The sequence below is a fragment of the Aspergillus pseudodeflectus genome, assembly GCF_044049435.1.
Source record: "Aspergillus pseudodeflectus strain CBS 756.74 chromosome Unknown BJX68scaffold_84, whole genome shotgun sequence".
Classification (NCBI taxonomy): Eukaryota; Fungi; Ascomycota; class Eurotiomycetes; order Eurotiales; family Aspergillaceae; genus Aspergillus; species Aspergillus pseudodeflectus.
In genome coordinates, this window is record NW_027263860.1 from 22,716 (window position 1) to 40,419 (window position 17,704).

The 17,704-nt window shown below is 51.9% G+C and overlaps 8 protein-coding genes across 8 annotated transcripts; 5 read left to right on the forward strand and 3 right to left on the reverse strand.

Moving 5' to 3' along the window:
* Positions 1–987: 987 nt before the first annotated feature.
* On the forward strand, positions 988–5,041 carry BJX68DRAFT_279778 (uncharacterized protein; the record flags this gene model as incomplete). Its single annotated transcript, XM_071048801.1, has 2 exons — positions 988–3,165; positions 3,199–5,041. The coding sequence occupies 2 exons, from the start codon at positions 988–990 to the stop codon at positions 4,408–4,410; spliced, it is 3,390 nt and encodes a 1,129-aa protein (XP_070893036.1). The 3' UTR covers positions 4,411–5,041.
* Positions 5,041–6,723, reverse strand: BJX68DRAFT_211964 (CobW family GTP-binding protein). The gene is made up of 6 exons (XM_071037736.1): positions 6,522–6,723; positions 6,374–6,457; positions 6,312–6,323; positions 6,159–6,255; positions 5,594–6,104; positions 5,041–5,527 (listed from the first exon to the last, which is right to left on the reverse strand). Exons 1-6 carry the CDS (start codon positions 6,643–6,645, stop codon positions 5,159–5,161), a joined length of 1,197 nt encoding a protein of 398 aa, XP_070893037.1. The 5' UTR covers positions 6,646–6,723; the 3' UTR covers positions 5,041–5,158.
* A 132-nt stretch (positions 6,724–6,855) lies between these two features.
* Positions 6,856–8,655, forward strand: BJX68DRAFT_248826 (Mob1 family protein). The gene is made up of 2 exons (XM_071041993.1): positions 6,856–7,190; positions 7,267–8,655. Exons 1-2 carry the CDS (start codon positions 6,954–6,956, stop codon positions 8,497–8,499), a joined length of 1,470 nt encoding a protein of 489 aa, XP_070893038.1. The 5' UTR covers positions 6,856–6,953; the 3' UTR covers positions 8,500–8,655.
* Positions 8,656–8,679: 24 nt separating this feature from the next.
* Positions 8,680–9,996, forward strand: BJX68DRAFT_248830 (uncharacterized protein). Its single transcript, XM_071041994.1, has 2 exons — positions 8,680–8,924; positions 9,081–9,996. The coding sequence occupies exon 2, from the start codon at positions 9,181–9,183 to the stop codon at positions 9,439–9,441; it is 261 nt and encodes an 86-aa protein (XP_070893039.1). The 5' UTR covers positions 8,680–8,924; positions 9,081–9,180; the 3' UTR covers positions 9,442–9,996.
* Positions 9,997–10,377: 381 nt separating this feature from the next.
* Positions 10,378–11,232, forward strand: BJX68DRAFT_212017 (HIT family protein). The gene is made up of 2 exons (XM_071037738.1): positions 10,378–10,553; positions 10,636–11,232. Exons 1-2 carry the CDS (start codon positions 10,458–10,460, stop codon positions 11,095–11,097), a joined length of 558 nt encoding a protein of 185 aa, XP_070893040.1. The 5' UTR covers positions 10,378–10,457; the 3' UTR covers positions 11,098–11,232.
* BJX68DRAFT_212028 (HD domain-containing protein) lies at positions 11,147–12,271 on the reverse strand. Its single transcript, XM_071037739.1, has 2 exons — positions 12,064–12,271; positions 11,147–12,008 (listed from the first exon to the last, which is right to left on the reverse strand). Exons 1-2 carry the CDS (start codon positions 12,107–12,109, stop codon positions 11,368–11,370), a joined length of 687 nt encoding a protein of 228 aa, XP_070893041.1. The 5' UTR covers positions 12,110–12,271; the 3' UTR covers positions 11,147–11,367.
* Positions 12,239–14,316, forward strand: BJX68DRAFT_248834 (uncharacterized protein). The gene is made up of 2 exons (XM_071041995.1): positions 12,239–12,667; positions 12,737–14,316. The coding sequence occupies exons 1-2, from the start codon at positions 12,434–12,436 to the stop codon at positions 14,204–14,206; spliced, it is 1,704 nt and encodes a 567-aa protein (XP_070893042.1). The 5' UTR covers positions 12,239–12,433; the 3' UTR covers positions 14,207–14,316.
* A 141-nt stretch (positions 14,317–14,457) lies between these two features.
* BJX68DRAFT_212015 (Rad4 family protein) lies at positions 14,458–17,453 on the reverse strand. The gene has a single exon (XM_071037737.1). The coding sequence runs from the start codon at positions 17,359–17,361 to the stop codon at positions 14,656–14,658; it is 2,706 nt and encodes a 901-aa protein (XP_070893043.1). The 5' UTR covers positions 17,362–17,453; the 3' UTR covers positions 14,458–14,655.
* Between the last annotated feature and the right edge of the window lie 251 nt (positions 17,454–17,704).

The following is a 17,704-nucleotide window of genomic DNA, read 5'->3' on the forward strand; positions in this document are numbered from 1 at the left end:
AGATAGCTATTTAGAAGTATATATAGCAGACAGATCATAAAAGAGCCTGAAGCCAGACTTAAGCATCAAGTTTCTATATAGAAGTGTCAGCACCGTAAACCGTCGCTGAGAGAAATTTTCATAGTGCTGGAGGTTCAGGCACTATCAGGCCGCAGTGCGTCCTTTGAAGGAATTGCCTTAGGATAATCATGACGAAAAGCAGGGATTAAGATCTGTTGGAATCAAGCTGCTTCGGAATTGTTGATTTTGGGATTTTCAATGTTGATATCATGTTTGTGCGTTCGCTTTCTGGTGTACTCCGTACTGCTTTACTTATCAGCTCTTCTGCGTATAGTCCAGATGTAGAACAACGGTTATTGATGCCAGTGCCAGTAACCTAGTTAACCATCTTCCTCTAGTGAGTCATAACTCCTCGAGATAATAATAAATATTGCGCGTGGCTCATTCAGGCCGATCCTGGCTAGTCACCTTGCGTTGTTGCAGCAGCAGCTTCATTTTTCATCTTTTTTTTGTCTTCCGATTTCTTTTCTTCCTGCTCTCTCCTACGTACCCTTGTGCTTTTCTTGTTGCTTCTATTTCTGTTGTTTCTTCTTTGCTTCTCTATGACGGCGTACTGAGCTTTAATAATACCTTTCTGACTCCATTCATCCCCTACTTGATACCCGCTACGACTGTTGTGTGACCTGATACGACTCTGAACCCTCACCGACTCGTCGAGTACCATTCGATGCCTTGCCTGGATCTGTCTGATTCGACTGCCTCCTGCTCGGGTTGTTGAAATTTTCCCCCTTCTTTTTTTTCTTTTTCCTGTTGTCTGTTGTCTTCAAGAAAATTTTAGGCTGCTTTGAAATTTCCCTCTGAAACGGTCGTCTCGCCCAACGGAAGTTCCGCCGCAAGAATTTCTTATGGCCAGCGCCCTCCCAGCCCCCTCGAGTCTTCAAGCCGTCGTCCTTCATTCGGCCTCCTTGAACTCCTGGGTTGTGCTGGATGGCCATCTCCATTGCAGACAGCTCTTGTAGCTCGCCCAGGTCATCTCTGGGCTTTCTGTTGGACCCGGAAAAGCTCGATCCGCCGCGTCCGAAGCAGAGCATGTGGCATCGCCTGGGCCTTCGGCGATGGCTTGGCCGCGATGACCGAGATTTTTCCTCCTCTCGCTCGCCCGCGAGCAGCGATACCTCCACCGCGTCGAACGACCGTTCCAAGCGTACCAATTCTCCACCTCCCAAGTCCCACGATAACCTCACGCGTCGGCTCTCGAGAAGGGTAGGCGTCGGGCTTCCCCGATCCACCACCTTCAAGAGACAGCAGTCCGAGCATCGAGATCAGCTCGCACCCATCAACACAGAACCTCGGCGTGCTGTATCGGCCGACCGTCGAACGTTGAGCCTCCAGCGGACCAAGTCCCCACAGTCTGTCGTGGATCCCAGATTATCCGCTCCGGAGGTTAACTGGCGCGAAGACCCGGATCCAGACCAAACCAAGGTTGACGAACCCCCGGAGACGAATGAGGAGATCACCCAGGACAACGACGTCCGGTCGGAATGGGACCACTACCCCGAGATAACGGATACTCCCGTGGAGTATCCTGTTGATTTCATAGAAATGGAGTTGGAGAAGCGATGGATTCTCAATCTGAGCATGCACTTTCGGGACCGCTCTGAGAGGGAAAAATTTTTCGTCACCTACGCCGAAGCGCCTAACCGATGGCGCCGCGTCACCATTTCCTGCGATTATCGTGACGCCGAACCAGATTCTCTCGAGCAGGACCTGAAGGAATTACGGTATCAGCGAGATAAGTGCGCCCGGGTCTACGAGTCGATCCGCGAGTCGCTTCTCGACATCCAGTTTTACGATACGGTCACCAACCTGAAGCTGGAAACCCGCGATGGCCGCCTACATGTCCATGTCACCGAAGACGTCAACGAAATCATTCCTTACCCTCCTATCTCGTCTATCGGGCATTTACCCGACGCCAGGCTCGTACCTGAACGCCGGCTACATTTCGAAGCACATTTGTCAGGCTTCGTCTACAACGTGCGGTTGGACGGTAGGTCATTTATTAAAAAGGAGATCCCAGGTCCAGATACCGTCGACGAGTTCCTATACGAGATCAACGCGCTTCATGCACTCCAGGGCACACCAAATGTGATACAGGTAGAAGGCATCGTGGTCGACGACCGACAAGAAGTCGTCAAGGGACTTCTGATCAGCTTCGCCGAGAAGGGAGCTATGGTGGATATTTTATACGAAAACCGTGGGTTGCTTGCCTGGGAGCGTCGCGAGCGCTGGGCTCGACAGATTGTACATGGTCTATGCGAAATCCATGAAGCTGGCTATGTCCAAGGCGACTTTACCTTATCCAACATCGTGGTAGACGCCAATGATGACGCAAAGATTATCGATATCAACAGAAGAGGCTGCCCGGTGGGATGGGAGCCTCCGGAGATCGCGGACAAGATCGAGAGCAACCAACGAATATCAATGTACATTGGCGTCAAGACAGACTTGTTTCAGCTGGGTATGACGCTTTGGGCGTTGGCGATGGAGGAGGACGAGCCCGAGCGGCAGCGTCGACCGTTTGTGCTGGACGAGGACCTCCCCATTCCAGAGTATTATCGAAGGATAGTCTCTTTCTGTCTCAGCCCGATTCCTCGAAACCGGCTGTCAGCTAAAGAGTTGTTGAACTTCTTTCCTCTTGAGATTGACCATGCGCCAAGGATGAGCACCGGGGTGGGACTACATAATGGGGCGCTCCCGCTATATGACTCCCGTGCGGCCTTCATGTACCCACGTGGAAGGCAGATGGGTGGCTTTGGTCATAGCAATACTCACGTACCGCAACAGTTACCCCACGATGATAGCTTTGGAAGCATTTCGTCGCCAGAAACGATAGACTCGGATGGTGTCTTCTTTGACAGAGCGGAACAGGTACGGCACATGGAGATTAACGATACAGTACCTACGCAAGTGAATGGAATACAAAAGGGTGACTCAATGATATTTGACGAGCGAAGATCCGTGGACGACGTGATACCCGTGAGAGTCGAAGCCCCTACACATCCCGAAGACGTCCGAGCATTGAACACCAGCGTACCGCTACACTACGAGGATGAGATAAACGTGGATGGTCGCGATCATCGTTATCGGAATTCCTTCACCGAACCTGTTGACGAAACTCCAATCGATATCCAAGCGCAGGCCGACGAATTTTCCGCCCCTGGCCTCTGGGAGCCTGTTCAGGATCAGTCCTTGGAATTGTCTGACACGCAGGCCCCGGTCAATGAATACCCGGTAGATTCGGCCACCGAAGTTTGGCCTGTCTCAGAGCCATCACGATCAGTAACGTCACTTCAGCAATCTTCCCTCCCGATCAATCCGGCGGCCAAGCCTTCAATGCAGGAAATATACACTAGGGGTGATATGTCAATCCCCGACGTGGACCCTGAATACCCACACGAAACAAACTACCGTCAAGGCTTTTACCTGAGCGAGTCTAACTTACCCATCAACCCAGCCATCAAATCTCCGGAAGATCCATTGCCACCTCTGGATGTCCAATCGGCCCCTGTCTATCTTCTCGACGACATTCAGGATTCGACCCTTAACCTGCATGAGTCTAAACTCCCAATAAATCCAGCCGCCGACTTGCCAGAAACCGAAGTGCCAACTGACGAGCCAGCACATCCACAAGCGGAAGACCTGTCTCCCCTGCCTGCTGAAACAACTCTGTCGTATTCTCCACGAGTCACACAAGACCAGAGCGCTAACTTGATCGATTCTCAACTTCCCATCAACCCAGCAACGAAGTCCTCGCAAGATGACACTATCAAATCCGAACCGAACGCTGTAGCCGCTCTTGATACCCAGCCATCTACGATTAGTCCTGGCATCCAGGATGAGGACCAGGCCGCCTCTCTCATTGATTCTCAGCTACCCATCAATCCCGCAAGTCAACACCCGGAAGAAATACCCCCGGTAGAGACGGCATCCCCCATCACCCAGCCTACTGTGTCTCTGCAGGAATCGGTCCATGCCGATGAACAAAATTCCCTTCTGATTGACTCTAGCCTGCCAATCAACCCAGCGGTCAGGCTTTTGGGCGAAGCTCTCGACCATCAGACCAATTACTTTCGCGCTACCCCTATACTCGAACCTACCATTGACCAAGACGACATCCAGAACCAAGACCGAACCTCAATTTTGAGCAATTCCCACCTACCAATCAACCCGGCTGTCATGTCTTGTTCAGAGAGCGAAGCACTAAAGAAAGAAGGAAAAGTCCAGTCGGCTATCGAATCCTTACCAATCATTCAACCTCAGAATAGCGTTCAGGTACTCAGCTACTCCCTGAACGATTCCCACCTGCCGATCAACCCGGCATTCACCGACAAGGCCATACAACGCGTATGACCTATAGTAAAGCACATAACTCATCTCTCGGCATACTGTTTGTCCACGGGCCCATACCAGTGACAGACCCTCTTGCGCAAGGGTTCTTGCGCTGTACACTTATTACTTAGCTTCTCGCGTTTCAGCACAATGGCAGCGGGACATGACGGCGAAACACGGAGTTCATTTGCAACAGCTCATCATTTGGGATCCATCTACTTCATCATCTTTGCGTTTCTGTTCTGGTTCCGACAAAAATTTGATTTTCGTCAGCATTTTTCTAGCATGTTTTCCCTTCAGCATTTCCTTATTTCCTTTGTCTTACTTCCTATTTCATTTTTCTTCACGATGAATACGACGGATGGCTTGTTTCTTCTCTCTGTTGGATGTTTTAGATCTTGTTGCCTCTTGTTGGTTTTTCCTCTTGATTCTTGCTTGGTCTCTTTTTTCTTTTTGGGTGTGCGCACACAAAATGTATATTGGTTTAATGTCTCCTTTTTATTGGACTCGGCAGCCTACTACTTATATTCTTAGCAGCGACTGTATTAATCGAACTTTCTTCCCTGTTTACTTGTTCTTTTCATCTTATGGATTGTAATCAGACAGTCACTCGCAAAAATATATAGTCGTCTCAGAGTATAGATTTCACTCGGAGATCATGACATTCCCCCAAATATGTATCAAAAAGCATAACACATCTCACTCTAAGACATACAAGCCAGCCATCGAGCCACAGCATATATAGAAGGTAGTCTAAGTGTATGTCTACTTACTCATCCCTTGTCACAAACTCCTCAAAACTCCTCTGCCAAGACTCTACATCACCCAGCCCCCTCCCAATCAAAACAAGCTTACACTGACTCTTCCGCTCATCATCCGGAGACCGTTCCTCGTCACGGATCTCAAAAACGTCCCGGACAGCCTGGATGATTTTGGTGCTCCCGTCAGAGAGGGCCAAGATGCCCTTAAGACGGTGGATATCGAAGTCAGGACGCTTTGAGGTGGGATCAGAATTTGTTGTTTGTGACGCCGGCCAGGGGAGGGTCGAGTCCCAAAGAACGGATCGCAGCCACTCGTCTACGCGCGGGATTCGGGATGGTGAGAGCGGCGGGTGGTTTAGGGCTATTGTTGAGATGGCCTTTTGTGTTTTCTTGTTAGCACTCTCCTCGCAGGTCTAGTGGACGGAGGATAAAGAAAAACGTACGGGGTCAATGTGACTATGTCCCTTTTGACTAAAGTCAAGACTATCAAGATGATCATACGCATGCAGATCCAAGACAACGCCCTCGATCTGCGGCGTACGGCTGTGGTCTGTTAGATGGATTTTTGCTGCGCTGTTGATAGCCGTGACTCTGTCACGGACGGCTTCGAGTTCCTCCGCGGTAACGAGATCAGTCTTGTTGAGGATGATCACGTCCGCGTGGGATATTTGCATGTGTGCCATGGAGAGGATGGGACCTGAATGGTCATGCCCGTGGTCATGGTCGTCCGGAACGATTTCTTCAGGTGTAGGCTGGTCGAGCAGGTGGAGGATGTTCTTTGCATCGACGAGGGTTACAATTCCGTCGAGATAGATTGAGCTCCCGAGGTTATCGTCTACCCAGAAGATGGGCGCGATGTTACCTGGGTCGGCGAGACCCGTGGTTTCGAGGAGGATGTAGTCGAATGTGCCGCGGCGTTCCATGAGGGATTCAATGGCCATTACGCCGGAGTCTCTGGTGTGTGTTAGTATGCTTTTGGAATAAATGTCTTTGAGGGAGGTTGGGTACTTGACAGAGCAGCAGATGCAGCCGTTGCCTACTTCGAGCCATTCGGTTACTTCTTGGCCGTCTTGGTTTACTGTCATCGGTTTCTCGATGTCGGATGCTGTGGCATAACTTCGTGTAAGCATTTAGCCAGGCTGAGCCGATCGCTTGACTTACAGTCTCCGAATTCTGGGCTTAGTTAGTGTCATCTTTCAGAAAGCTGTACCCTGGGTAGGTACCATTCATAATCACAGCGATCTTCTTGCCATGTTTCTCGGTTAAGATGTAGTTGAGCAATGTCGTTTTACCAGCACCGAGATATCCTGGTAGGGTCTGATGTTAGCGATTATTATGGTGAAATTTGTATACTCTACACGGAATCTATACCCGTTACAAGCGTGATAGGCACCCGTTGCTGTGGTGGTAGGTCCGCTTCGGATGTGTGAAGTTCGGACTCTGGAAGCTGGGAAACATCCACAAGATCAGGGGGCGCATCGTCGTCATCCATCATGTCCAGCTATAACCAGACCAGGGGCTCAGAATGAGGGTTGTACTGCAGATGCACGAGTTTACAGAATCTGGGGAAGAGATCGATGACGTTACCCGAAACGGTAGCCAAGTAGGGCGTAGGGCAGGGGCGGTCATGGGCCTCACACTCACCGCCCGGCGAATTGGGGTGAGTTTATCGTTAGCTGCAGCTTGGTTGGAGATGGCTGGGTCGGGTCGCTATCCCATCTTCTCCTCTTCCTTTTAGAGTGTTCTCTACGCCGTTTGGCTTCCGTCCGGTCATTCTTTTCTACCTTCTACCACTCTTTAACAATGACCGCTGCGGGAGTCTCCCCGTCCAGCTCGCCGCGACTACCCAGTCCGCCGCCGTTCACTGAAGTGCAGATCGGACCCCAGTCGCCGTCAGTTGGCGAGTCGTTTGGCGGCGATGCGGACCTTCAGCTCTTGGGTGTCTCTCCAAGCACAGATGATGGTCCGACGCGGAGAATACGTCCGGGCTCGAAGGCGAGCGAGATGTCCGCGGGTCCTCCGTTAATTCCTCTCTCCCAGGTCAGTAACATGTCGCTGCCCAACCCCCAAAAAGTGTTCTCCTCGCGTCGACTCACATTGCCCCGTGTCTGTATAGCTCGACTCCCCTTTTCAGCTCCAAGAACACCTGAAAGCACTTTACAATCACTATACGCGACCCGAGGGCGCCGACACTGTGTACCCAATCCAACGAGAGGTCGCCCGTCAACTCGCAGAACCGCCCGAGGGTGTCGAGAAGTCATTATGGCTCTACGAGCTTTGCCGGTTCTTGACCATGAAAGCGAACAATCTCATCATCGCCTTTTTCGCCGAAAACCCGCCTTGCTCTGCACAGACCTGTCCCGAGATGCGCGCATCGGAATGGCAATACCTCTGTGCGGTGCATGACCCGCCGAAAGCCTGCTGCGCCATTGACTATTGCTGCCACACCCTCGATTGGGCCACCAACATCCTTACCTCACCAAAACACTTTCCGAGTCGCCTGACACTGGGGTCGGAGTCTGGGGGCGGTCCTCAGGCGGGTATGAGACACCTCACCAATGTGTTTCGTCGGCTGTATCGCATCTTTGCGCACGCGTGGTTCCAGCACCGGGACGTCTTTTGGCAGGTCGAGGGCCACGATGGGCTTTATATGTTCTTCAAGACTGTTTGCGACATGTACAACCTCATCCCGTCTGATAATTACACGATACCCCCAGAGGCGGAGGGAGACGAGGCGCATCAGCCGCATCAGGTACAGGATCATGGCGATCCTCGACGATTGACGATATTACGCAAGGATAACGAACCCCTACTGCCTCCCTTGGACCAGGTCGAGCCTGCGACAATCAGTACTGGAGCTACCACTCGCCGGCACAAGTCTAGCCCATCGATCGGGTCTCGGGTTACGACTATTAATGAGAGTGCGGAGGATAGTGAAGAACCCGAGCCACTACCATCACCGGAGGTCAAGGAACCAGCACCAGAGCCGACGGAAGCTGCAAGTGACATGACAAGCGAGCTGGTTCAGTCCCCACAAAGCACTGAGTCCCAGGTGACTGTCGCCGAAGTCGAACTAGAAGACGAACCCCCATCAACAGCTGAAGCGCCGGCTATCGAAGAACCCGAAGATAAGCAAGAGAGTAAGCCTGCAGAGCCCGTTGAAGGGGAGGCCCCAGCCACAGCCTCAGAAGAAGCGAAGCCCGAGCCAGCTGCCAGCGCCGAGCCTGAAACTACTCAAACTACCGAAACCGAGCCCGAATCTACGAAGCCAGAGCCAGAATCAGAATCAGAGCCAGAGAAGAAACCTGAGCAGAAGGAGACAACAGAGGAGCCGGCCAGGGAGACCTGACCTGTTCATTTCCCGGATGTGCCGTGATGGCACTCTACATTGTACGACTGTAACATGTCCCTGCCTTTGTTGATATTGTTACTTTTATTCTCAAGATTCTACTTGTAATATATCTATCTCCAGAGATAATGATACCCAGATTTATTGTGTTGTTAACGTCAGGCAGTCGTATGGATGGTTGTTTTTGTCTTCGCGGCACGTGCCCATTCGCCTTCTTCCGCTTAAGCATCCTCAACGCAGACATCTCAAAATATCGTGTACTCATTCCTGTTGAGACAGAAAGCGATCCTCAAACCGCCATGGGATTAACTGATTAGTTCTTCCACCACCTGCAACCTTGTCTAGTGCCTTTCCTGGTGCTGAAACTCAGTCAAGGATCTCTGCTTGCTTGTCTGGCAAGAGAATGGGAGACAGAGAAACAGTCTGTGAGTGTCAGGTGGCTGAGACATTGTGGGCTGGTCAGCCTTTCCATCATGAACTCCAATCCTTTTTTTCTCTTTCCTCTCGCCATCCGACAGGAGAGCCCCTTTTCATCTCTGAACACGTCCACGCCGGAGCAGCTTTTGACGCAAAAATGACAGACTCTCTAGCAATCACACCTCTCGCATTGAGGCTTGCAAGGCCATCGTACGGTATTCCGATGGATGGAGAAGCCATGACGATGAAATCGAATGCATCAAGATGAAAGCTGGCGGGCTTTTATCTACACTTCAGATAATCAATAGGCTCCTGAGGGAAACGAACGCAACACATCCAGAAATCGCCGCCGACATCTCTTCCAAGATCACAGAGAACGAACATTGGATAAAGAAGGTCAACGAAAAGGTTACAAAATGCTCCATTAATCCTAAGGACACCAGCCGTAGCCACAAACTACGGGTCACTGCGAAGAAGGCCCTGTATCCTTTCCATAGGGATACGTTGAGCACGGTGATTTCTTGACAATTCTCCAAGAGAATTTACATAAGGCACTATACTGTGAGTCTCCTTTCCTAGACAATGTCCAGCTGTTCGCCGTTGACTCCCGAGCACGATAAACTGCAAATTCAGCATATCTCAGCTCTTGCGAAGCAATTGGAGTCTCTACCGAAGACGGAAGCCTTGGGTACTTCAATGATGTAGGGAGAGATTTTATATAGGAATTGCCTGGTTGCAGAGCTCCAGGATGAGTATCTTCGGCTCGGTTTTCCCCTCTGGGATTTTATCCATAGTCATTGGAGTAGCCGAGTGAAAAAATATCTCATTGAGAATGGCGAATATCTCAATCCTGGTCGGTTGCTTTGCGCCTATTTGCGAATGGAGATGGTGGCCCGGGAAGAGATTGGAGATGGTACTAAGGATGATGAAGAAGAGAGAGGACCTGACAAAGCCTATTTGCGGTCTATGCTTCTCTGGCAAAAATTCGAGTCTAGGGCCCGATGGCGTCTGCGGACGATGCTTCGTTGCTGTCCCTGGTAATTCTTGTTCTTACCAATGCGAGGCCTATTTATTCCGGCACATTTATCCTTTTGCTCACTCAATACATCATTTCATTTCCGCTGAAGCACTCGCGATCAGTCATCGTACCCATCATATAAAAAACGATACTCTCCCAACACAAAGATCGATAATTCATCTGCGACAGGTATTTAGTTTACAGCGATGTATGTCCCTAATCTAAGCCACAATGTAGAATCTTAACCTAGTAAGATTTTTTTGGGGGCAAACCAATCTTTCTTAACAAGATTTCCAGTAGTAGTAATCGTACATCGTAGGATACTACTACATACTCCGGAGTAGTACTACTAATTATCTCATTGTGGGTCTGAGAAGCCTAGTGCTATCTACAGGAAGCTCCACTCTGTCCGCCCCACGAGTCCTGTCAACCTTGCCACACCCGTCATCAACACATCCCAAGCAAATAACAGCTACCACTGCCATCCCCTCCAATAACTGTACTATAATCGTCTATCTTATACATGTCCACCGTCGCACCTCTAGATTCCGACCCCTCCATGCCGTTAAAACTGAAAGGCGGCCCGATCCACTTCGGCCCCTTCCTCGTAACCCCACAAGTTCGTCCAATCCATGATTATCCATCCCCCTGGCTCTCCAAATCTCCGACTCCAGTTCCCTCCGTGATAACCGCGTCTCCAGGTCTTCCACCAATCTCCCCTCTCCTTCGCCCTCGTAAACCTCAAACCCATCCTCCCCGGCCACGTTCTCGTCTCCCCGCGGCGCGTCGTCCCCCGCGTCTCCGACCTTACCGTAACAGAAACATCCGACCTCTTCCTAACAGTCCGGCGCGTCGGCCGAATGATCGAGCGGGTGTACGGTGCCACAAGTCTAAACATCGCGATTCAGGACGGCAAGGAAGCTGGACAGAGTGTACCGCATGTCCATGTGCACATTATTCCGCGGCGGCGGAGGGATCTGAGTACCGTTGATGCGGTTTATGATAAGTTGGATGGGGAGGAGGGGGATTTGCGGAGGGGGTTTGAGGAGCGCGAGGGGGCGTTGAGGGTTGATGATGAGGAGAGGATTCCGAGGACTGCAGATGAGATGGAAGAGGAGGCGAGTACGCTTGCGGCGGAGATGGAGAAGGAGCCGCTTGACTAAAGGCTAAGGGAGGTACATATGCGGATTATAGAAGGTTTTTGACTGGGTTCAGTGGTGTTTCTGCAAGGATATACCCTGTGCGTTGCGGGACTGGGTCGCATGTGATGCGTGCACAATGTATGTCTATTGTGCGTGGTATCTATCTACGTGACCGACCGTGCAACGCCTCTAATTAGAGAAATAGAATAGACAGGAAAGAGAAAAGAAAAGGGTGCCGGGTCGTCAGACATCTCGCCATCAACATCTCAGTCATGCAAGTTCCGCCGACTCTCATGATGACTCCTTCGTCGCGGACTGCGCCTGTCTCGTCTTCCACAGATCCTCCCGCTCTTTCAGCACGGTGGCAGCCCACTCCTGGATCGCAGGCAGATGGATCCTCTTCGCGACACCCAGGAACTCCTCCAGGTCAATCTCATAGCTCCGCTCATACTCCACCATTTGTAAAAGCAGCTCCATCTTATCGACGTCATGGACAAACTGCGCCTCCAGCGTCTCATTCGCCTCGTACTCGTTGAAAACGGCCAGGAAATCGTTTCCGGACAGCATGCCCCCAGGCACTCTCCCTAACAGCGACTTCGAAATATATTCCATCACAGCAGCCTCACGGCGGGCCTTTTCGGTCTTCTTGATCGGGTCAACGGGTGTAATGTCGCCGACGAGGGACTCAGCCATGTCGTGCACAAGGGCCATCTTCATGCAGTGTGGGAGGTTCAAGCGGGAGGCGAGAGAGGGCGGAGCGAGCATGGTCATTATGGACATGCGGTACATGTGGTCTGAGATGGATTCGCCATGGTTGATATCGAAGCGGCGCCAGCCTTCGCGCTTCGTGGTCTTTAGGCGCTCGAGGAGGTGGAAAAATGGGACGGGTGAGGTGGAGTGTTCGTCAATGGGGTAGGGGAGGGTAGATAGAACTGGAGATTATATTAGTTATACGTCAGTTGTGGTAGGTTGCTGAGATTCACTGACCCGATTGAGGGGTCCAGAGGGGTTCGGACGGAGGTTGAGAGCCCATTTTGACGGCGGGGTAGGATTAGGTAGAATTAGGTTAAGCGAAGAGTTTCCGGAGGTGATGAAAAAGGTTTAAGGAGAACAAGAAGAGAGGAAAGAAGCGGTTGAACAAGAGGAAGAGAGGGAAGAAGGGGTGAGGAGTTGGAGAGGGAAAAGCAAAAAACGGGGATGAAGTTTATCGCCGAACCAAACAATGAAACCACATCCATCCCTCTTCCACTGTAAACATTCAAGCCGCATCCCACCACTGGGCAGACTTGGTTTGTCAACCAGGGTAGATAACCCGGCTGCTCATCCTTTGTGACCTACTCACAAGCGGCCTGAAGAAATGCAGTCATCCAAACCCCCACGCCAGAAATCCTCCAATTGGCCTCCCCAGTCCTCCCACACCGTCTTGATCCGCAATCTCCAACTGCTAGAGCTCGACCAGCTCGAAGACTGGCCCGACGTCACCCTCCGCACATTTTCGCCGTCTTCGCAAAACCAGCGCCAGCGAGTAAAAGCAGTAGAATGGATTCTATACCGCCTGGTTTCTCTCTGGGATCCGGAGACCGCTCGGGATGTAGGTTCAGCCTTGTGCTGATTTCACCACTGAGACGAACTGAGATGAGCTAACCGATGTCCGCTCCAGAAACTTCGGCCGTTTTTCCCTCCCCTCGAACCTCTACAGTCGGTCAACCTGCGAGCTGCCCTGTTCCGCGTACTGTCCGATTTGAAGAAGAATGGCGACCTGGGCCGCGAAACTATATTACGCAAATCCATGCTAGACGATTGCAAAGGCGAGAAGTTTGACGAGCTTTTGGCCGTGCTCTCCACCAGTGTGGTCCGGAAGAAGAAAGTTCACGAGCGCAACCCTGCCATCAACCTGTCTCTCGCCTCCGGTCTGTCTCCGCACGATCATCAGCTTCTCCTACCCCTGATCCTTGCTCATAGAGTCTCGTTGAAGTCGTTTGGAGAGCGCCGGGACCGAGTCCGGGATACCCAAGAGAAGTTTGTGCAGCTACTAGACAGAAAGAAAGACGAGTTATCTTCTCGCTCTACACCCGATCATCATGGCCTTAGCGTACAGGAGGCTGACCTCGAAGCTCTTGCCCGTGAGGTTAAAGCCAATTGGCAAGGGAGCGTCGAATGGGCGGATACTCTGCTTTACGGTGGGCTTAGCAGCGGCCGCGATGCATTTCTAGAGCTGCCATTCGACAGTGCCTGGTCTCGAGCGAAGGAGTCAACGGTCGACGACCTCCGCACCACCGCCTCACGCCCAGACCTGGTGACAGACCTGGAGAGTCGGGTTTTGCGACAGCGAGCACGTTTGCAGAGATGGCACCAGTATACGGAATCCCTCAAGGGCTCGAGGGCAGCATCACCCTCAAAGCCCGCAGGCAAAACCGCGCCGCAGCTGGTCTTTCGGGACCACCAGAATCTCACCATTGCCAGTATCTCTAGAGCTGTGAGGCAGCCTGAGGGCCGAAGCGTCCTTTCCGCCAATGACCAGAACCTCCTACGCTCAATCTCCGAAGCGATGAGGCAGATCAACGGAACAGCATCGAACGGAGACATTCCTACTACCTCAATTACCGAACCAGATCTGGAGCCGGAGCTCGAACCTGAACCCGGACCTGATTTTATACCTCTACCTGAGCCTACACACAGGCTAACGAGACCAATACCATCTATCACTCGGCCCGAGATATTCGAGCCACCGTCAGAACCACTCGAAAGCCCATCCGACGAGCTCACGGCAGACGAGTACCCAACAGAACAACCCCTTGAGCGCGAGCCCACAAAGCGCTTCACCCTCACAGAGCGCACGCGCAAATCCATGTCCCTTCTCCCACCCCCGCGCGAAATTCCGCGCCCACGGAAATCCCGTGTCTCGTTCCCCGTCAACCAATTCGAGACCCCTCCAAGAGCTTCTACGGCTGATTTCCCGAGCCGCGCTTCGACGCCACGGGACGAGCTCTTCGAGGAAGAGGCTGATTATGCAAGTGTGTTCAAGTCCCGGCCGCGTATTGCGCTGAGTCCTGTTACCTCGCCGGCTGTACATGTCAGTCCGATAGGCAATTTTGACCTAAGCGGGGATGTTGATTGGGAAGAAGGGTGAGGGTTGTCTCGCAGAAACTGCTTGATATGGTACGATTATGCCTAAAGAGATATCATCGTGTGGCTGTTATATAGACTAATAACAATAATCGAGTACGCTGTTACTAATTATCAAAGATAGTCAACTTCAGGCTGCGCCTTAACCCTGAAGAGATTTACTAGTAGTCTTACACAATCTTGAGAAAAACTAATATGCCTAGGCGACCTGGAACTTTAGCACCTATAAGCATTTGAAAAGGCTTCGTAGCTACGCATGGGTCATGAATTGCGTGTTTTTGAAATGATAGCCAGCAAATCGCTCTATGCGTGGTATTTTTAGAAGCTTAATGTAGCATGACACAAGCCACAGCTTATCGAATCCGACCATAGCCCTAGAACCATTATCGCTGCAAATGAACGTTGTGCCTATCTTTGCCCATGCCGGAACTCCGAGAAAAACATACCAGGCCATTATTCACGCCGATTCGTGTTCCGAGTGCGCCTGCGCTTCTGCGACGGAGGCGAGTCCTCCTCGCTAGACTCCAAAGAAGGCTCCGGCTCTTCGTCGACAGAAGGAATAGGAGACTCATCTCGAGAGATGTTCGGACGCCGCCTGAGGGGAGGCTGTCTCTCTTCTACTACCAAATCTCCAGTATCGTTGTCGTCATGGCCACCAAGGAGGAACCCGCCGCCACGGTCAACGTCGTACTCCTCGCGCTGCCCTTCGTCCTCATCGACCAGTCCAGCGGGATGCTCCGTCGGCGCCTGAGTCTTAGCTTGAGTTGGCATTCTCCGGCTCGAAAATGGGTTATGAGCGTCAGGCAAGTGATGGGTTTCATCTTGCGCATACTCCTCTTGCACGCGTTGAGCAATGCGCAACCCGAATAAGAACTTGCGCCATGTCTGGAGGATTTTAGCTTCGGCTTTGCGCTGCTCTTTCTTGCGTTTTTCCTCATTCTCGGCGCGCCAGGCGTCCTTGACGAGGTCCTTATTCTCGATTGCGACGACGACGCCCTGGATGACGGGGACAGCCATCTGTGAGCCAAATTCAAATCCCGTGACGGCCTCGGCGTAATCAATACCTAGCTTCTTGCAGACGCGCGCGGTCCCGGGGAATGGAATGTGTACGGCACCCTCGGGGACCATGCGCGGGACGAAGCAGTCGATGTTGCCGTAGTCGTTCTTTGGAATAATGCCATCGACGATCGGCGGCGGAATGATTTCCTGAGTTTGTTCGATAGAGTATAGTCCTTGGAGGGGTTTTTGTCCCGTCAGTCGGGCTTGCTCGTCGACCTCGCGTTTGCGGAGGAGGGTTACGGCGCGGATGGGGACGCGTTTGAGTGGGATTTCGGATTTGCGGGGTTCGCGGCCTTCCTTATGCCAGCTTTCGGCGGATTGGCATTTGACGATGTCGGAGCGGCGGTAGACGTTTTCTGTCTGGGGGGTTTCAGTGCCCTTGGCCTTTGCTTTGTTCTTCCCACCGGGGGTAAAGGTGCGAACGGGTTGAGAGCCTGGTCGGAGAGCTTCCTCACGGCGGAGAAACCGTTCTAAGACGAACTCGGTGGATGTTCGTAAGCTTTGAAGGGTATCAACGTTCTCGGTGGTGGGTTTGCTCTTGGTAGGCCGGTTTGGAGTCAGGTCTTTAGCATCTTCAATATCATCAACGGCGGTGCGGTCTTTGTACGGCCGTGCGTAGACACGCATAAGAGCACGAAACCAATCCGAGGGGTCGTCATCAGGACCCTTCTTCCCAAGTCGAAATCCCTTGGTCTTTCCAGGCCATGTCCGTCGACGGAGGTACCGAGTGGTAACATCTTTGGCGGTTTTATCAGCTGAGAAGGCAACGACGTAGCAAATCACCAGCTTGCTTTTATCAGCCTTGGCTCCACGAGGCTCCCAAGCAGACTGAAGCTCTTGAGTAGCTGCCACTGCGTTGGAAAGCACCAATGGATCGACGGAAACAATCTGGTGGGTGATCGGGGAAGCCACCTCTGTCCAGTAGATAGGAAAAGGGAGGTCATTGTCGTATCGCGGAGTATTCTTGCGCCCACGAGATGGCTTGGCCTCTTCTTCGTCCTTCTCATCTTCGTCGCTAGTAGCAGAGCTTTCGTCGTCTGTTTCTGGTTTCGCTTTGGCTTGCGGTTTCTCTTTCGACTTGGGAGCGGTGTATGACTCTGCTTTGGTCCAACCGAAGCCTAAAGGCTGTAAGCTAGCTACGAGTCGAGCTTCAATTGAAAGCGCGCGAAGTAGCGCCGTGAATAGCTGGGCCCCGACGTCACGCGAGCCTTCCATGCGTTCGGCAGCCTTTCGAAACTCTTCAACGCCGTTGATCCTCTCTCCGAATTGTCCCGAATCTTCCTTGCTATGATTAAAAGCAGCTATCTGGGTCTGGAGCTGGGACATGGGGCGGTATCCATTTTTGCGAAGTCCTGGAGCAGTAATTTTGAATTTACTCTTCCAGTATGCTGTGAGGACACGCATTAAATGTATGATGGGGTCTCCATTGCTCAAGTCAGGCTGTCCAGGTTCCTGACGGGACGAGTCTCCACCCCAGTCTCGTTGCGCCTTGGTCTGCCGCTTGTTCTTCCCCTTCTTATTTTGGGGAGGCTCTTTCGGAGGCTCTGGTGGATCGAGTCCGGATGCACGGCGCCATTTTTGGACCTCGTTTTGTATTGCAGGGGGCAGCTTGTCACGGAGAATGTCGTGGCATTTCGAGTCGTTGGCCCAGGCATTGCGGATGGCATTATGCGCAAGTAAACACTGCACGTGCAATCGATGGATCAGAATCCGAATCTGACGCTCTATCTTCGACGGTGCTTTCTGACCTTGTAGAATGTCTTCCAGGTGCACCTCGTTGCGATCTAGAGTCAACTCCAGGTTTTCCTGCGGGGAGACAAAGTCCGGCGCAAAGGTGGGAGCGGATTGGATCGCATCCTCCCAATCAACCTCGTCGGATTCTGCGCTCTCAGCTTCAGAAAGATCTTTCTCATCGTTGTCCACTTCATCACCGTTGTCATTCTCGAATTCGGTAGGAAGAGGGGTCAAATCGGACTCGGAGACGGGGGTTAGAGAAGAGCTGGAGGACGGAGATGCGGGACTTGGCTTCGCAAAAGCATGGCGTTTGGGAGGGGGAGGTTCCTCGGAGGAGAGACGCTTAGAGGGTATGAAAGGGGGCATCCAGCAGGATAGTATAATCAAGAGCAATGAGCGCCGACTGTATGGGAAGTCACATTTGAGGAAGATTGAGGAGATTGCGGAGGTTTGGAGATGACGAAGTGTTTGCAGTGTTCCAGCCTTGCGGGCGACGACGATCTCCCTTCACAGTCTCCACTACTTCCCATCTTTGCCACGGAGAAGACAACCACCCTATTTTGTAGACCTGGGGGTAGCTGTCAGATACCTGGTGCAGGTATACAGTCTCTTTTTACATGCCTACGTAGTAACTTTTATTAATCGAGAAACATTAGCACTGATATAGAGGCAGGAGTACTAAGAAGACTGCAATTTAAGGCTAAAATTA